This window comes from Arachis stenosperma, chromosome 3 (genome assembly GCF_014773155.1).
Source record: "Arachis stenosperma cultivar V10309 chromosome 3, arast.V10309.gnm1.PFL2, whole genome shotgun sequence".
In the NCBI taxonomy this organism is placed as follows: Eukaryota; Viridiplantae; Streptophyta; class Magnoliopsida; order Fabales; family Fabaceae; genus Arachis; species Arachis stenosperma.
The window spans coordinates 154,417,668-154,437,084 of NC_080379.1; the positions used below are offsets into that span (position 1 = coordinate 154,417,668).

Consider the following 19,417-nt stretch of genomic DNA (forward strand, 5'->3'; position numbering starts at 1 on the left):
TGTTGAAGGATCCAAGACTTGCATTTGTTGTGAGCACAGTCTGTTCATGAATATTGGATTTTGATATTTAAGTGATGTTGAAGGATCCAAGATTTGCATTTGTTGTGAGCACAGCCTATTCATGTATTGCATCGAACCGGTGCCACTTTTGGTTGGTTTCGTGCGATTTGTGAAGAACAGGTCGAAATTTAAAGTCGGACTGGCCGAACTGTCGGTTCGATTCATTCATCGGTTTTCCGAATGAATCGGCAGCTCTGGTCCGGTTCTTGCTGCTATCTTTTTACATCATAATCAGTAATTTAGATTATTTAATTTTAACGTTCGTAGTTAGTATCAGTGATTAAAATAATAAAACAAAGTGTATTCTAATGTTGTTAAAAGTGAAACTCATTTTGAATGTGCGTTTAGTTTTATTTATATTTACTTAGTTCATAAATGAATGTTTTATTTTTATTGATTTTCGTATTTTATTATATTTGTACTGTTCACATTCCATGTTCATTATTAGATAATTAATTGATTTCTTTTTGCATGATTTATTTTTGTTTATATTTGGTTGTCAAATTTATCTTTACGTAAGTTTGTCTTATTCTAAATCAAAATGGATGATATAGACCAATCAGAAATATATGATCCTTTCGTAAATTCATTCAGTCAAGTTGGTTCTGTTATTGATCATCCTCTGTTCTTGCAAAGTGAGATACAAGGTACATTCTCTTTCTTAAATCATATATTAATCAAGAATAGTAAAATAGAAACTTTATTTATTTAGTTCTAAAACATCTGATTGTGATTATGTCATGAGATATTATTCAATTAGTGTAAAATATAAATAATATTTTCTGACGTATTTTTCTCACAACACTCAAATGAGTAAAGTATTTATTTTATATTATATCTTTATACTAATAGTTTATTCATTTTGTGTTGAGTTTATTTCGTGTCATGTAATTCAGATGAAATTCTATTATTGTTGGGTATATTTTTCTCGGTTTTATGTTTACCAGGCTGCCTTGATGTTGGTGACCCTAACTATGAATGTTCAATTTGTGGCACGTATTTCTGGTTATTAGAACGTGTTGAAAGAGATTCTACAGTTAATCATCCTATTTTTACTGTTTGTTGCTCAAAGGGAAAAATTCAGTTACCTTATCTCCAAAGGCCCCCAGATCTGTTATATAATTTGATCAATGGAGATGATAGCAAGAGTTTGTATTTCCAAAAAAATATTCGATCTTATAACAGTATGTTTGCCTTCACGTCTCTTGGCGGTAAGGTATTGGATTCGGTGAATGATGGGAGGGGTCCACCGCAGTTTATAATAAGTGGTCAAAATTATCATCGGATTGGAAGTTTGCTCCCAAATGTTGGTGAGAAGCCTAAATTTGCGCAATTATACATATACGACACTCAGCATGAGATAATGTATTGAAACATTGTTGTTTAGTCTTTCTGTTGTATTTTCCTGATGTTTTACTGTTATTTGTATTGGAAAACAGGTTTATAGATGTGACTTCATAGTTATACTGTGTTTTGTTTATAATGTGCTATTAGTCATTTTTTTTCTAATAATTATATATCAAAATATCTTACAATTGTATTTTATGTGGTTTTTAAATATATTTTTTGTGGTTAATATATATTTCTTTTAGGCAAACATCTGAGATAGATTAAGAATTGATAACTGAGTTGTTGCAAATGATCGATACTCATAATGTCATAGCACAGTGTCATCCATCTGAGATTTTCTCATTGAAGTTGTATTCGCAACGGAACGTTGATCGAAGAATGTACAGTGCTCCCTCTTGCGATGAAGTTGCTGCTTTAATTGTTGGCGATTTTGATTCGTCGGACCATGGTCGTGACATTATTGTTCGATCTACTGCTGGTCGGTTGCAACGTATATATGAAACTCATGCTCTATATTGGCCCTTACAGTATCCTCTGTTGTTTCCATATGGTGAGGATGGTTATCAGTTGAACATTGGTTATCGAGGTCAACAGTCTGGATATGTTCCTGGAAGGAGAACAAGAGTTTCTCTCAGGGAATTCATATGTTTTCGTCTGCAGATTAGGGAGCACGAAGATGGAATTATTCACAAGTGTAGGCGGTTGTTTCAACAATTTGTTGTTGATTGTTTCACGATGATTGAGTCCCAGAGGTTGTATGACATTAGAATGAAGCAAAGTACAATTAGAGGAGAAGTTCTTCAAGGAATAGAGGAGGCTATGCGTCGTGGTGATGATGAGGCTTCTTCAATTGGGACACGAATTATTTTGCCTTCCTCCTTCACTGGTGGTAGACGTTATATGTTTAACCGTTGTCAGGATGCCATGGCAATTTGTAAACATTTTGGCTATCCAGATTTATTCCTCACTATTACATGTAATCCAAATTGGCTTGAATTCCAGCGGTTCACAGAGCGAGAGCGAATTCCCATCGCTGATCGTCTTGATATCTCTTGTCGTGTTTTTCATGCCAAGTTGAAGAGCCTCCTTAGTGATCTCAAGGAAGGTGTGTTTTTTGGTCCACTTAATGCAGGTATGTTCTTTTCTCGCTAAGCATTTCAATTTCTGTTTGTTGTTGTCGGACATACAGTTGTTTGGTTCTTTAGTATATTTTTTGTATTTTTTAGGTATGTATACTATTGAGTTCCAAAAAAGAGGTCTACCTCATGCACACATGTTACTCTGGCTTAATAGAGAAAGCAACTTACAAAGTGTCGAAATTGTTGATGAATTCATTTGTGCCGAGCTACCCAATCCACAGAAATTTCCATCTCTTTATAATGTCACCAAGTACATGATCCATGGTCCCTGTGGTGCACTTAGACCGAGTTCTCCTTGCATGAAAGATGGTAAGTGCTCAAAATTTTATCCAAAAAGATTCGTTGACCAAACGAGTTTTGATGAAGATGGGTATCCAATATATAGACGTCGTAATATGGGTGTGACGGTGAAAATCAACGATGTCGATATTGACAACAGATTTGTTGTGCCATATAATCCACTGTTGTTAATGAAATATCAAGCTCACATAAATCTTGAGTTTTGTAACAAGTCAAATGTCATTAAGTATCTTTTTAAGTATGTTAATAAGGGTCCGGATCGGGTGACTGCAACTGTTGGAGAAAGATATGATGTTGGTGAATCTTCTCAGGTGGTTGATGAGATCAAACAGTATTATGATTGTCGTTATTTGTCACCTTCTGAATCCATGTGGAGAATTTTTGCTTACGATATTCATCAAAGATGGCCGTCGGTACAGAGGTTGACTTTTCACTTGCCAAACCAGCAACATGTTGTATTCGATGATGCTGATAGCACTACTCATGTTTATTTGCGCAACAAAGATTTGCTTACGATGTTTACGGGTTGGATGATGGCCAACAGGCGGTTCACGGAGGGGTGGTCTCTAACATATGTTGAATATCCAGGTAAATTTGTATACTGTTTGAAGAGCAGGGAGTGGAAACCAAGACAGAGGGGATTCTCTATTGGAAGACTGAGTTTCGCTCATCCCTCATCCGGTGAACTTTTCTACATGCGGATGCTTTTGAATGTGCAGAGAGGTTGTACCAGTTTTCGAAGTATAAGAACTGTGAATGGTGTTACTTATGATACATTTCAAGAGGCATGTTCTGCCATGGGTTTCTTGATAGATGATAACGAGTATGTTTCTGCTATTAAGGAAGTCGCCGAGTTAGTGTCAGCTGCACAGTTAAGGAGGCTTTTTGTGATCTTGCTGCTATCTGGTTCCATGGGAAGACCTCTATCAGTTTGGGAGCAAACTTGGGCTTATTTGTCTGATGATATTCTTTATCGCAGAAGACATGAGCTGCAATACCCTGGTACAATTTTTTTATCATCGTGAATTTATTACATGACAAGTGGGCACACACGCATGCACACAGTAGATAAGTTATATTATGGTGTTAATATTTATTAATTATTGTTAAACGTAGATCTAACTATGAGTCAGGATGAGTTACAAATGTTTGGTTTGTTAGAGATTGAGAAACTATTGCAGAGTAATGGAAAATCATTGAGAAATTATGCTGGTATGCCGGTTCCTGATAACTCTTTAGTCTCTCAATTTAGCAATTTGATGCTACTACGTGAGTTACAGTATGATACTGTTTCTTTGTCTCGGGAGCATGATGCAAATATATTAAAGTTAAATGAAGAACAGAGGGTGGTCTACGATAAAGTTATTGATTGTGTTTTGAATAAGAGACATGGATTCTTTTTTGTGTATGGGTTTGGTGGCACTGGAAAAACTTTTTTATACAGAGTTTTGTCAGCTAGATTGCGATCTGAGAAAAAGATTGTTATTAATGTTGCTTCTAGTGGTATTGCTTCTCTGTTGTTACCGGGTGGTAAGACGGCACATTCTATGTTCAATATTCCTGTTGAGCTTACTAAAGACACTGTTTTCCGGATTAAGAAGGATAGCCCAAAGGCTGAGGTATTTCGAATTGCTGATTTGATTATTTGGGATGAGGCACCCATGACTAACAAATTAGCATTTGAAGAGCTCGATAGGACGTTGCGTGATATGGAGGATTAGTGGCTCATGGTTCAGAGTAGAAAATAAATAAGGGTTCAGGTAACAAAATGTATTCCAATGATGGGATCCAATCCCCCCCCAATGGAGTCTCCCTAATAGAAGAGAAGTCTCCCCTTTTTATAACTAATCCTAATTAATTTAAAATCTAATTATCTAAAAATAAAAATAATATCTTTTCCTAAATGTAGGATTTAATTTATGGCAAACTATATGTGACTAGACCCTAATTCCTTAGACCTTTCTAGTCTCCTCTAAAGTTCATCAACTGCCAATTCCTTAGTCAATTAATTCCAATTAGAGGGTAAAAATCAATTTTTAGTTTTCTTGCCACAAAAACTCTAATTACCCAAAAATAAGGGGATTATATGTCACGTATCCCCTTAAATCCTAATAATTAAAATTTAGGAGAATATGTTTTCAAGCTATGGTTTCAGTCTCTGATAGGAATAAAAATTTACCTTTTGGTGGGAAGGTGGTTGTTCTTGGTGGTGATTTTAGGCAGGTCTTGCCAGTTATTCTAAAAGGTTCGCGTGCTGAGATTGTTATGGCTTCCATAAATTCTTCTGTTCTTTGGAAATATTGTGAAGTTTTGCGATTGACAAAAAATATGAGGTTAGGAATCGGGTCTGAACAATCAACTGCTCAGGAGTTAAGGTTGTTTTCAGATTGGATACTTCAAATCGGTGAAGGTCGATGTGGAACAGTGGTCAACGATAAACTTTTTGTTGATATTCCTTCTGATCCAGTGGAAGATATTGTAAATACAATATACCTGAATTTGGTTCAGAATTTTTGTGATCCAAGTTTCTTCCAAGATAGGGCAATACTCGCTCTGACTGTCGACAATGTTGAGGAGATAAACAATTATATAGTTGATTTGTTGCCCGGTGAGGAGAAAATTTATCTCAGTGCTGATTCGATATGTGGTAGTGATGCCTATTCTGATGTTGATGTTGATTGGATAACTGTTGAATTCTTGAATCAGATTAGGTGTTCTGGTCTACCTAATCATTCGTTAAAGTTGAAAATAGGCGTTCCTATTATTTTGTTGAGGAATATTGATCCGGCCGGTGGTTTGTGTAATGGGACTCGACTTGTCGTGCGAGATCTAGGGACAAATGTCATTGGTGCAAATATTGTTTCTGGTAGCAATGTTGGGGACAAAGTTTTTATCACCAGAATGAGTATGATTCCTAGTGATACGGTTATACCGTTAAAATTCCAACGCCGTCAATTTCCGGTTTCTCTGTCCTTTGCGATGACAATTGTTCATACCCTGGGTCGAGCTGTCCGACCCGGGATGTTCTACAGACAAAGCGACCGACCTCTTCAGGTCAGGACAACCCGACCTCTTTTCAAAGAGCTCGGCCAAGTCACAGAAAAGCCCAAACAAAGGGCCCAAATAAAGGAACACGTCCCAAATCCAAGGGCAGCCCAAGCCCATAGAGATAAAGGCGGTTCCCTTAAAGATGACCTCACTTAAAGATAAGATAAGATAACTAACTTATCTTATCCACAGAAGGCCACATCTCACCATTATAAATACACTGGAGCACCTAGGTATAACTCATACTCTGATTCTACTTAATACCTGTTTAATACCCTTGCTAACTTAAGCATCGGAGTCTCTTGCAGGTACCCCCCACCCTCCGGGGACGAAGGATCAGCACCACCATCAAGTCCAACAAGTCGGACACACCAGCTCCGGTCGATACCCACCTGCCGGACACGTCGGTTCCGACCAACACAGACGATCTCATCCAAGATCGACTTACAGTTTCAGGTAACCCTCGGAACATTGGCGCCGTTGCCGGGGATCCTGGAAGTCATCCCATTAACATGGCGGATGACCATGACAACGACCACGATTCAGGTTTGGAAGACAGAACGCCGCATAAAAATGCGGACACAATACTCAAAGATACTCCAGAAACCAATGGAGACAAAAATTCATCAAATCCAGGAATAATAGAAGCACTTCAAAATCGATTGGAGCAACTCGAGAAAGAAGCACAACATCAACGTGAAAAGGAAGAAGATCTACGCCGGGAGATAAGGCGGCGCAGGGAACTAGAAGATAAGCTTGTAAAACTTGAAGCTGATCTTAAAACTAAAGCTACTCGATCATCCGCAGAAGATAGCTCTCAGAAAGATCAAGACCCATTCGCCAGAGAAATTATGAAGACCAAAATTCCAAAAGATTTCAAGCTTCCGGATATGACTCTATATGACGGCACCTCGGACCCCAACCATCATCTCAACAACTTCAGAAGTAGAATGTACCTCACAGATGCCTCAGATGCAGTCCGCTGCAAAGCCTTTCCAACAACCCTAACCAAGACAGCCATCAAATGGTTCGACAACCTACCTCCGAAATCCATCTCGAGTTTCGACGACCTGGCCAAGAAGTTCCTGGCCCGATTCTCCATACAAAAGGACAAAGCCAAACATGCGCCTAGCCTCCTAGGGATCAAACAAGGAGATCGGGAGATCCTTCGCAACTACATGGAAAGATTCAACAAAACATGCATGGACATACAAAGTCTACCAACAGAGGCTGCCATTATGGGCCTTATAAATGGCCTACGAGAAGGGCCATTTAGCCAATCTATATCAAAGAGATATCCTACATCCTTAGACGAAGTACAAGAACAGGCACAAAAATACATCAACATGGAGGAAAACTCTCGACTTGTCGAAGCCTCAAGGTTCGGCTCTACCTACCGAGATAAAGAATCCAAGAAAAAGGAAGATCGCTCCGGAGAAAAAATCAAAAAATATCATAACTATACTCCTCTTAGGGTATCCTTGGTAGATGTTTACAAAGAAGTCTGCCATACAGAGAAAATCCCTCCAGCTCGGCCACTTAAAGGCAAAAGAGGAGGAGGAAATCGGAATGAATACTGTGAGTATCACCGACTTCGAGGGCATTCCACCAACGAATGCTTCGACTTGAAAAACGTAATAGAAAAACTAGTAAGAGAAGGAAAGCTAGATCGATTTTTGGCCAATCGGGATGACGAACCAAGAAAAAGAAGAAGGGATGAGGATGTTGGACGATCTGGACGATCACCTCGCACACCGGAAAGACATGTTCACGTAATACACGGCGGATTTGCCGGAGGAGGAATCTCTAAATCATCCCGAAAGCGACACCTCAAAGAAGTATACCACGTCGAAGAAAAAAAGGAAGTCCCGGACATCCCAGCAATCACGTTTACCAAGGAAGACGCATCCGGAATCATCTCGGGACACGACGACCCCATGGTCATTACGATCATATTGGCAAACGCCAACCTTCACCGTACATTAATTGACCAGGGAAGCTCTGCAGACATCTTATTCAAAACTGCCTTCGACAAACTCAGTCTAGATGAAAAAAAGCTAAGAGCATACCCAAACAGCCTGTTCGGACTAGGAGATGCCCCAGTTCAACCGCTGGGATACGTGTCGCTGCATACAACCTTCGGAAAGGGGAACCAGTCCCGAACACTCAAGATAGATTACATCGTGGTCGACGTAAGTTCAGCTTACAATGCCTTAATAGGTCGGACAACGTTAAATCAACTCGGAGCAATAGTTTCAACCCCACATCTATGTATGAAATTCCCAACTGCGGAAGGGATAGCTACGATAAAGGCAGATCAAAAAATGGCACGTCGCTGTTACAACGAAAGCCTAAACCTCCGAGGTGAAGGAGGAGAGTTTCACACAATCAAGCTCGGTGGAGTTCAGAGGCGAGAAGAATTTCGACCACAACCCGAAGGAGAAATAGAAAGAATCCAGATCGGAGACACCTCGGATAAAACAACTAATATTGGCACGATCCTGAAAGGAGACATGAAGGAATCGCTAATACGGTTCCTACGAGATAATGCTGATCTCTTCGCATGGAAAGCTGCCGACATGCCAGGTATTGATCCCAAACTAATGAGCCACAAACTGGCAGTCTATCCGGGATCACGGCCGGTACAACAAAGACGAAGAAAACTTGGATCAGAACGAACTCAGGCTGTAGAAGAACAAGTACAATCGCTACTTGAGGCCGGGTTCATAAGGGAAGTCAAATATCCACCATGGCTAGCAAACGTCGTCTTAGTGAAAAAGTCAAATGGGAATTGGCGAATGTGCACCGACTACACCGACCTCAACAAAGCCTGCCCAAAAGACCCCTATCCACTCCCAAGCATCGACGCTCTAGTGGATGCTTCATCAGGATATAAGTATCTCTCATTCATGGACGCATATTCAGGGTACAACCAAATCCCCATGTATCCACTAGATCAAGAAAAAACCTCGTTCCTAACACCGAAAGCAAACTACTGTTACATCGTGATGCCTTTTGGTCTCAAGAACGCAGGAGCTACTTATCAAAGGCTAATGAATAAAGTTTTCGCAGATCATATCGGAAAAATCATGGAAGTTTATGTAGACGATATGTTGATAAAGACACAAAGCGAAGATACATTGTTATCCGACCTGACTCAAGTGTTTTCTACTATCAGGAAACACAACATGCGGCTCAATCCTGCAAAATGCACCTTCGCAGTAGAAGCCGGAAAATTCTTGGGCTTCATGCTCACACAAAGGGGGATTGAAGCAAATCCAGACAAGTGTCGAGCCATACTCAACATGAAGAGCCCAACCTGTATCAAAGAAGTACAACAACTCAACGGAAGGTTGGCCGCTCTATCCCGATTCTTAGCAGGAGCCGCAATAAGATCTCTTCCCTTCTATGCTACTTTAAAAAAGGGAAAACAGTTTGAATGGACAACAGAATGTGAGTAAGCCTTCCTAGACTTCAAGGAGTTCTTAGGACGACCACCTATCCTATCTCGGCCACGAAAAGGAGAACCGCTCATATTATATCTCGCAGTAGGGAGCCGGGCAATAGCCTCAGCACTAGTCAGAGAAGACGAACATGGGCAAAAACCCGTCTACTTCATTAGCAAAGCACTACAGGGATCCGAGCTGAACTACCAGAAAATAGAAAAGTTTGCCTACGCTCTGATCCTCACATCCCGGCAGCTTCGCCCGTATTTCCAAGCGCATACCATTAAAGTTCGAACCAACCAACCCATAAAAGGAATATTGCAGAAAATAGATCTAGCAGGAAGAATCCTACAATGGGCAATCTAGTTGTCCGAATTCGATCTCCAATACGAGGCGCGTATAGCGATCAAATCGCAACACCTGGCCGACTTCATCGCAGAATTTACAGACATCCCGGAAATCCCCATAGAATGGAACATATACGTAGACGGATCCTCGAATAAAACAGGAAGTGGTGCGGGTGTGATAGTTGAGAGCAACCAAGGAACTCAACTTGAGCTCTCCCTTAAATTCGGATTCCCGGCCTCAAACAACCAGGCAGAATACGAAGCACTATTAGCTGGTCTAAAGCTGGTTAGAGAGGTTGGAGCCCGGAAGCTCAACATCTACAGTGACTCACAAGTCATCACCTCACAAATAACAGGAAACTACCAAGCCAAAGATCCGACCATGAAAAAATATTTGGATAAAACCAAAGAACAGCTCGGACAACTCGGGGAATATAGGATCCACCACATACCTCGTGAGCAAAATGCCCGAGCTGACGCCCTTTCAAAATTAGCCAGCACCAAACCAGGGGGGAACAACAGAAGCCTCATCCAAGAGGTATTACATAACCCATCAATAGCGGAAAAAGAAAGAATCCTAGCCATAATAGGTCAGGATCAAGGATGGATGACCCCCATAATAAACTACCTCAAAACAGAAGAACTCCCTACAGATGAAAAAGAGGCAAAGAGGCTGAAAAGGGAGGCACAGTACTACACTATCTTAAACAACACGCTGTACAAAAGAGAGATATCAACACCTTTACTAAAATGCGTACCAACTTCCAATACAAAGGAAGTCTTGGAGGAAGTACACAGTGGCATTTGTGGAAATCATCTCGGAGCACAAGCTCTCACCAAAAAGGTACTCCGGACGGGATTCTATTGGCCAACTCTACAAAAGGAGGCTACAGAATTTGTAAGGACATGTCCACCATGCCAGAAGCATGCCAACTTTCACATTGCCCCACCAGAAAAGCTCATCAGCGTGACCTCACCCTGGCCATTTGCGAAATGGGGACTCGACCTACTCGGACCCTTCCCACAGGGATCGGGACAAGTAAAATTCTTCATAGTAGGAGTAGACTATTTCACAAAATGGATCGAGGCAGAACCCCTGGCCAACGCCACCGCTCAAAGAAGCCAAAAATTCCTATATATGAACATTATTACGAGATTCGGGGTACCATACTCCATCACCACGGACAATGGTACCCAACTTACAGAGGCAGGCTTCAGAAAACTGGTGGTCGACTTGAACATAAAACACCAGTTCACCTCTGTCGAACATCCCCAAGCCAATGGAGAAGCCGAAACGGCCAACAAAGTCATATTGGCCGGATTAAAGCGGAGGCTACAAGAAGCAAAGGGAGCTTGGGCCGAGGAACTACCACAAGTCCTATGGGCATACCGAACAACACCCCATTCTACTACAAACGAATCACCATTCCGACTAGCATACGGAGTGGAGGCAATGATTCCAATAGAAATCGAAGAAGGATCTCCCCGAGTAGTCCACTACAATGAACAAGCAAACTCCCAACTTCAGAGAGAAGAGCTCGACTTGTTACCCGAAATCCAAGAAAGAGCTCGGATCAGGGAAGAAGCTCTAAAGCGACGAATGGCCTCCAGATATAATCAAAAGGTAGTACCGAGAAGTTTTGCAGAGAATGATCTCATCCTAATCAGAAATGATATTGGAATAACTCGACCCGGAGAAGGAAAGCTGGCAACAAACTGGAAAGGACCTTACCGAGTCATTGAAGTACTGGGGAAGGGCTACTACAGACAGTCCGAGCTTGATGGACGGGAGCTTCCTCGATCATGGCACGCCTGCAACCTAAGAAGGTACTACAGTTAGGAAAGGTAAAGGATCTCACTAAATGGATGCGCTCTTTTTCCTGAAAAGGTTTTTTAATGAGGCACCATGTTGAGACCTAGGAACAAGGGAATTCCCACATGTATATATTTGCATTTTTTCTTTGAATAAAGTTTATTTAGATATTCTACACGATTCCAAGACGCATTAATCTGAAGTATTCATCGTCCGATTATAAAGCAACAGGTAGGCAGAAAGTGAAAAACAAATTCACTGCGCGACCACGATAAAGACAATCGTCCGATAAAGGTGAAAACGCGATTCACCCAAAGGACAATCTAAAGACGCCAACCATTTTCTACAAATCGGCAAAGATAAACACAGAATAATGTAAGAAGTTATCGAAAGCAATCCAAAAAAAGAACCTGACGAGGTCTTACGGATAGCTAATATAATAACTTAAAGACTGGCCGACGACCAGAAGTCGGACCAAGTCAACCCAAGTTATAAGTAAACCCTGGAAAGAGGTCTGGCCAACCCTATTAAAGAGGATTACTTTAACTTAGAAGGGCCTGACATAACAAAGTCAGCCCAAAATTAAAAAGTTATCAAAGTAGTCCCTGAAAGAGATCTGACAAAGATCCAAGAAAGAGGACTACAAAAAATAACTTAAAGGAGACCGATATAACCAAGTCGGACTCCTACCACTAAAAAAGTTATACAAGTAGTCCCTGAAAGAGATCTGACAAAGACCAAGAAAGAGGACTACGAAAAATAACTTAAAGGAGACCGATATAACCAAGTCGGACTCCTACCACTAAAAAAGTTATACAAGTAGTCCCTGAAAGAGATCTGACAAAGATCCAAGAAAGAGGACTACGAAAAATAACTTAAAAGAGACCGACATAACCAAGTCGGACTCTTACCAAAAAAGTTATACAAGTAGTCCCTGAAAGAGATCTGATAAAGATCCAAGAAAGAGGACTACAAAAAATAACTTAAAGGAGACCGATATAACCAAGTCGGACTCCTACCACTAAAAAAGTTATACAAGTAGTCCCTGAAAGAGATCTGACAAAGATCCAAGAAAGAGGACTACGAAAAATAACTTAAAAGAGACCGACATAACCAAGTCGGACTCTTACCAAAAAAGTTATACAAGTAGTCCCTGAAAGAGATCTGATAAAGATCCAGAAAGAGGATTACAGATATAACTCAGAAGAGACCAACCTAAATGAAGTAGGACTCCTACAAAAGTAATCCCTGAAAGAGACCTAACGAAGGTCCAGGAAAGAGGATTACAGAAATAAAGGGAATCAACACAAAGAAATCAGTTGGAGAAACATCAAAAATACCTACAAAAACGAGAAAACAAGTCGGATCCACACAAATACAGAGGATCCAAGCTACAAACGATAAGCACGAGGCAATCCAAAAAGGTCAAATTGCAAGGACCAACATTATCAGAAAACAGAAGAAAATATCAAAAATCTTGGTATGATCTACAAAGTTTTAAAGCCTTGGAGGCCATCAAAAAAAAAGATAACGAGCTACTTTTGTTTTTCAAAAGGTTGCCAGACAAAACAACTAGAAAACGTCAGCAAATAAATAAAAAAGTTTTAAGAGCCACAAGCCGGGCCAACTAACATGAGAATCCAGAAAAAGATCAGCAAACATCAGGAGCATCATCAGGACAAGGAGAAGGAGGACGAGTTTGAATAGGCACGGCATCTACAGTTCCATCCTCCCGGTTCAGAACTTGGCAATCCGAATCAGGTGCAACCGGAGGAGCAGAGGTAGTCGACACTTTGGCAGAGGACACAGGAGGAGGATCAATGTCATCATCACCCTCGTCATCAGGGACAATCTTGCCATCTCTGACAACATTATCTAAACTGAAAAGGGTGAGATCGGCCTCGGGAACAATGACCCGAACTTGCTCCTTCAAGTTCTCGTAAGCAGCAGTCACGCTGCCGACGAGATGACCTTGGAGCTCAGAATAATCCTCCCGAGCACTGTCCAACTCCTCCCTCAGACGCATCACCTCCCGATAAGTTGTAACATAACTATCTTTATGAATCAGAGCTGTGTCCTCGGCCAACCTCAAAGAAGCCGCCAATGAAAGGGAACTCGCCTTCTCATTCTGTAGATCCTTCTCTAACTTGGTCACCTTTAATTCGAGCTCCTCCTTCAGCCCCTTCATCCGGTCAAACTCTTGCTTGGCCTCCTCCATAAATGCCTTGGTGGCATGAAGAGGGAGACTTTGAGCAGTCTGGTGTATAGCGGCCGCCATAAACGCCATCTGCACGTGATTCCGGGCCATAAATTCCAAATGATGAAGGATGGACACATCGTCCATCGAAAGGGTACCATAGGGCCCAATTTGTTGATCTATGAACTCGATGGCATTGAAGTCAGGGGCATTAAGGTCGAAGGGCTCAACCGTCCTCTGTTTTTTACTTAGAGGGGCAGCAGATGGAACGGCAGAAGCAGGATGAGGATCCACCAAGTGGACCCGAGGTGTCGGAATCGCTTTCTTCACTATGGGGGAACTCGGCACTGATGGCTTCTCGCGCACTTGGGAGGACCCCTCCCCAGCCGCCTTGGCGGCAATATTCCTGGCAGCAGTCGCCTTCTGTGCCCTCTTAAAAGCCTTCATGGATTCATTATTTTTCATTGCCTCTGCAAAATAAAACAGAAGTCAAGCTACAAATTGAACAAGTCGGAAATACAGCTACAAGTAAACATAAACAGATAGCAAAAAAAACACAAAGATACCCAGTTCAGTTTGAAGAAGAGAAGGATTGGTTAGAAATTTCTTTGTATCAAGATGGGGAGGCTGACCCCAGCGCTCTTCCAAAATAGTCACAAAGGCCCGCTCAGCCTCATCCAACATGTCCCAAGAGTACCTGGAGACCCTCACATCCTTTTGCCATTCCAGGGGAAAGGCAGGCTCATCATTCTCGTCCAGAAAAAAGGGCCGAGCTCCGTCAACAGCTCGGACCTTGAAAAAGTAGTTTTTAAAATCACGGAATGACTCGTCAAACATGGAAAAGACCTTCTTTCCTTGGGTAGAGCGAAAGGAGACCCAAGCTGCCTTCTTTTTTACCACTCCAGGCTTAGTCAAAACAAACAGATAGAAAAAGAGAGATTGGGAAGCAGGGATACCAAAACCATTGCACAACAATTGAAAAATCTTTATAAAACTCCAGGAATTAGGGTGAAGTTGAGAGGGGGCAATATTACAAGACCATAACAGGTCGGTTTCAAATTGAGTAAAAGGAAGAGTAATACCCAGCGGACCAAAGAAAAAGTCATAAACATAAAAGAAGGGGCGATCATCAACAACCCGAGTTGAAAAACAGACTCTCTCGTCAGAAGAAGGAGGAACAAGTTCATAGTTCTTCTCATCACCAGAATTACTACAGACACTATGAAACTGCCTAAGCTGAGCACAAAACTCAGAATCAGCCAGCGAGACACACAGGAGAACCATGGAGTCCACCCAATCGGCCATACCCGCAGGAACCTGGGAAGGCATCTCTACAACATTATTTCGGGAAGACATGAGGCCAACTAAATCCTACAAAAAGAAAAGAAGAGTGGATTACTTAAAAACATCTCGGACACGGGTCAAAACATCTCAAACGGACGGATTAACCAAAAAGGGAAAAACCCCAAGACTCAAGAAAAGAAGTCTTGGAGCATCCCTTGGAGGCAGTAAACAAAGAGGGTCCTCAAAATCATTTCTACAATCTACATCTCGGCACTCATCAGAATAAAGTCTAGAAAAGAAAGCAAAGGAAGTAAAAAAAAAACGCAGAAAATCCACCCTTCTACAGTTTTATCAGGAAAAGCATTGCTCCTACAGTTTACCAACACTACTGCCACAGTTCATCAGAACACCAAAAAGACCAAAGGAAAAACAGCAAAAGCACAAGCTTTTTCAAAATCAAAGCAAAAATCATCATCCAAGGCACAAACAGAAACAGCGGCAACATGCAAAAGAAAAGATCCAAACTTTCTCCAAAAAGAAGATCAAAAGGAAAACTCCATCGCAAAATTAGAAATAAACAAGGAAACACGAAATGGGACTAACCTGGAGAATAGAAGAAAACCTCGAAAGAAAGCTGAAGAGCAGAAGCAACAAAATCACCCCCTCGAAGTGGAAGAATGCAAAGACAGAAGAAGAAAATGTGGAATCAGCCCTCTTCCGAAAAACACAGCAGCAGAACAGACGTCACAAAAAGGAAACTTCAAACTCTAGGCAAGAAACAGAAAATGAGAAAGTAAAGGGAGGAGTTACGGAGAAGAAGTGAAAGAAGAGAAACCGTTTTTTGAGAGATTCAAAATAAAAGCCAGGAGAAAACGGGGCAATTAATACTAATTAATGAAGGTACTAAACCCTTTCACGTTCCCAAAGCAAAGCGCTGATATAAAAACGCGCGCCTTTAGAGGAAAACGTTCTACATTCAAAAGATTCTACAAAAAGAAGAAATCGACAAAATGCTTGAGTTCGGCTTCATCATGAAAGGACCGAAGTCAAAAAATTCGACCTCAACAGAAAAACCGAGCTCAAGCAGGGGCACTGTTCATACCCTGGGTCGAGCTGTCCGACCCGGGATGTTCTACAGACAAAGCGACCGACCTCTTCAGGTCAGGACAACCCGACCTCTTTTCAAAGAGCTCGGCCAAGTCACAGAAAAGCCCAAACAAAGGGCCCAAATAAAGGAACACGTCCCAAATCCAAGGGCAGCCCAAGCCCATAGAGATAAAGGCGGTTCCCTTAAAGATGACCTCACTTAAAGATAAGATAAGATAACTAACTTATCTTATCCACAGAAGGCCACATCTCACCATTATAAATACACTGGAGCACCCAGGTATAACTCATACTCTGATTCTACTTAATACCTGTTTAATACCCTTGCTAACTTAAGCATCGGAGTCTCTTGCAGGTACCCCCCACCCTCCGGAGACGAAGGATCAGCACCACCATCAAGTCCAACAAGTCGGACACACCAGCTCTGGCCGATACCCACCTGCCGGACACGTCGGTTCCGACCAACACAGACGATCTCATCCAAGATCGACCTACAGTTTCAGGTAACCCTCGAAACAACAATCCACAAAAGCCAGGGTCAGACATTATCAACGGTCGGTTTGTTCTTGCGTCGTCCTGTGTTTTCTCATGGTCAACTTTATGTAGCTCTTTCCCGGGTTCGGAATAGAAATTGTCTTAAGATTTTACTTTGTGATGAAGGATTAGATGATGCTGGTAGGACTGAAAACATTGTCTTTAAGGAAGTTTTTGATAAGATATAATGTTGTTTGTTGTTATATCTTTTAATCTTGTCTCTGTAATTTATAGTTTCTTGATTTTTATCCATATTATATCTTTTGTTAGAATTTTTTATTTTTTTGTGTGTTCTGTTTATTATTTTTTATTGTTATTTTGGTTCTAATATTTATGCCAAAGTCTAATTTGATGTCTGATATTTTAAATATTTTGTTTCAGTGCAGAATAATTTTGCATGATCTTAATATTTTTTCACTCTTAAATTTGATACAAATTCTTTGTATCAGGAAATATTTTTTATTAAAATATTGAGATTTAAAGTACTTAATTATGTGGTAAAATGTTAAGCATTTATTATACTCTATCAGTGTTCTTCTTTTATATTAACCTTTGAGTTCTATATAATATAATCAAATGTTCTATATAAATATGGGATGGAATGTTCTATAAGCAGATAATTGTAGTTCTTATTTAAAAGATACTCTCTTCTTTAGTTGATAAATTTGATGATTCGTATTTTCGTATTTTTTTTCCTTTTTTTTATAAAAAACTATATTTTAAATACAGTTATGTTGTTTGCTGTGGAAAAGCCATTTTTTTAGCATACCCGTGGTTTCCTCTATGATGTAGAGAGCTATTCGCGTTTTAGGCCCGCATACATCCAAGCTGGATGTTCTTCTCCAGTTTGGCTTCTCCTCAGGAAGGGTGTATGTGCTCTTCTTTGCTTTCGCCGTCAGCTGTCTTTTCTTGTGATCCCTTCGCGCAAGCCCCTTTTTTTTGTGGATTTACTTGGTCAGGTAATCATGATATTGATCCGAAGCTCCTATTGGAGTTTTGCGTTTCGATTTTCCTTGTCATTCAATAATCCATTTAAATTGTTTGTTAAATTGTTTAATTTAATTTTTTTTATTTTTTTAATATAAACTATTTTATTTTTCATTTGTTGCATTCCGTAGACATAACGTTGTTTGTGCTGAATTTAACAACTTCATTAACAAAGGAACGGGTGTTGTGACACCAAGTTGTTATCGTGGTCCTCTGTTATCTTTTCCTAAAAATGACTTCTGCACATATAATGATATTTTTCCATATATTATGTGACTTTTTGAAAATATTAAATTTTATTCAATAATTTAATTATTAAGTTTTTTAATTGTAATATTTTTTGTTCAGAAAAAATTAGAAAGAAATTATATTGTTAATATATTAATAAAAAAATATATGACTGTGTTATTACTAAAAAACAATTATTTATCTTTTCTTAGAAAGAAAAGTCAAATGATATCAATGCGAATTTGATTTTAATTTGTCAAGAATATTTGATTTTAATCCATATTATATCTTTTGTTAGAAAAAAAAATTACTTGATTTTTTCTGTCTTCTATTTTTTATTATTATTTTGATTCTAATATTTAGGTCAAATTCTAATTTGATTTCTCATATTTTAAATATTTTATTTTAGTGTAGAATAATTTTGCATGATTTTAATATTTTTTCAGTCTTAAATTTAAAGCAAATTCTTTGTATCAGGAAATATTTTGTATTAAACTATTGAGATTTAAAGTACTTAATTATGCATTAAATTGTTATGCATTTATTAGAGTCTATCAGTGTTCTTCTTTTATATTAACATTTGATTTCTATATAATATAATCAAATGGTGTATATAAATATGGAATTCTCTATGACTAGCTTATTGTAGTTCTTATTTAAAAGATGCTTTCTTCTTTAGTTTATGAATTTGATAATTTGTATTTTTGTATTTTATTTTGCTTTCTTTTTTTTTTAAGCCATTTTTTAAATATAGTTATCTTGTTTGATATGAAAAGGCCAATTTTTTTTATCATACGTGTGGTTTCATCTCCAATCGGATAGGTATCCGCGTTTCAGGGCCATATACATCAAAGTTGTACATTCTTCTCCAGTGTGGCTTATCCTCACCAAGGGTGCATGTGCTCCTCTTTGCTTTCGGCGTCAGCGGTTTTTTTTTTTTTTTGTGATTCCTTCACGTAAGCTGTTTTTTCTGCGAATTTAGTTGATCAGGAAATCATGAAATTGAAATCAAGCTCCTATTGGAGTTTTGTATTTCAATTTTCCTTGTCATTCAATAATCCATTTAAATTGTTTAAATTCATTTTTTTATTTTTTTAATAAAAACTATTCTATTTTTCATTTGTTGCATTTCGTAGACATAAAGTTGTTTCCGCTGAATTTAACATATTCATTAAGAAAGGATTGGGTGTTGTCACATCAAGTATGCAATAATTATGGTCCTCCTTTATTTTTCCCTAAAAATCACTTCTACACAGATAATGATGTTTTTCCATATATTATGTATCTTTTTGAAAATACAAAATTTTATTCGAAAATTTGATTATTTACTTTTTAAAATGTAATATTATTTTTTCGAAACAAAATAGAAAGAAATTATATTCTTAATATATTAATAACAAAAAATATATGATTTTCTTATTAATAAAAAACAATTATTTATCTTCTCTTAAAAAAAAAGTTAGATGATATCAATGTAAATTTGATTTTAATCTGTCAAAAAAATTTGATTTTAATCCATATTATATATTTTGTTAGTAAAAAAATTCTTGGTGCCTTCTGTGTTCTATTTTTTTATT

The 19,417-nt window shown here is 39.2% G+C and overlaps 2 protein-coding genes across 2 annotated transcripts; both read left to right on the forward strand.

Moving 5' to 3' along the window:
* The first annotated feature begins 1,698 nt into the window (after positions 1-1,698).
* Positions 1,699-4,570, forward strand: LOC130966948 (uncharacterized). The gene is made up of 3 exons (XM_057891769.1): positions 1,699-2,542; positions 2,637-3,851; positions 3,966-4,570. The coding sequence occupies exons 1-3, from the start codon at positions 1,699-1,701 to the stop codon at positions 4,568-4,570; spliced, it is 2,664 nt and encodes an 887-aa protein (XP_057747752.1).
* A 424-nt stretch (positions 4,571-4,994) lies between these two features.
* On the forward strand, positions 4,995-13,079 carry LOC130966949 (uncharacterized). Its single transcript, XM_057891770.1, has 2 exons — positions 4,995-5,774; positions 13,059-13,079. The coding sequence occupies exons 1-2, from the start codon at positions 4,995-4,997 to the stop codon at positions 13,077-13,079; spliced, it is 801 nt and encodes a 266-aa protein (XP_057747753.1).
* Positions 13,080-19,417: the final 6,338 nt, after the last annotated feature.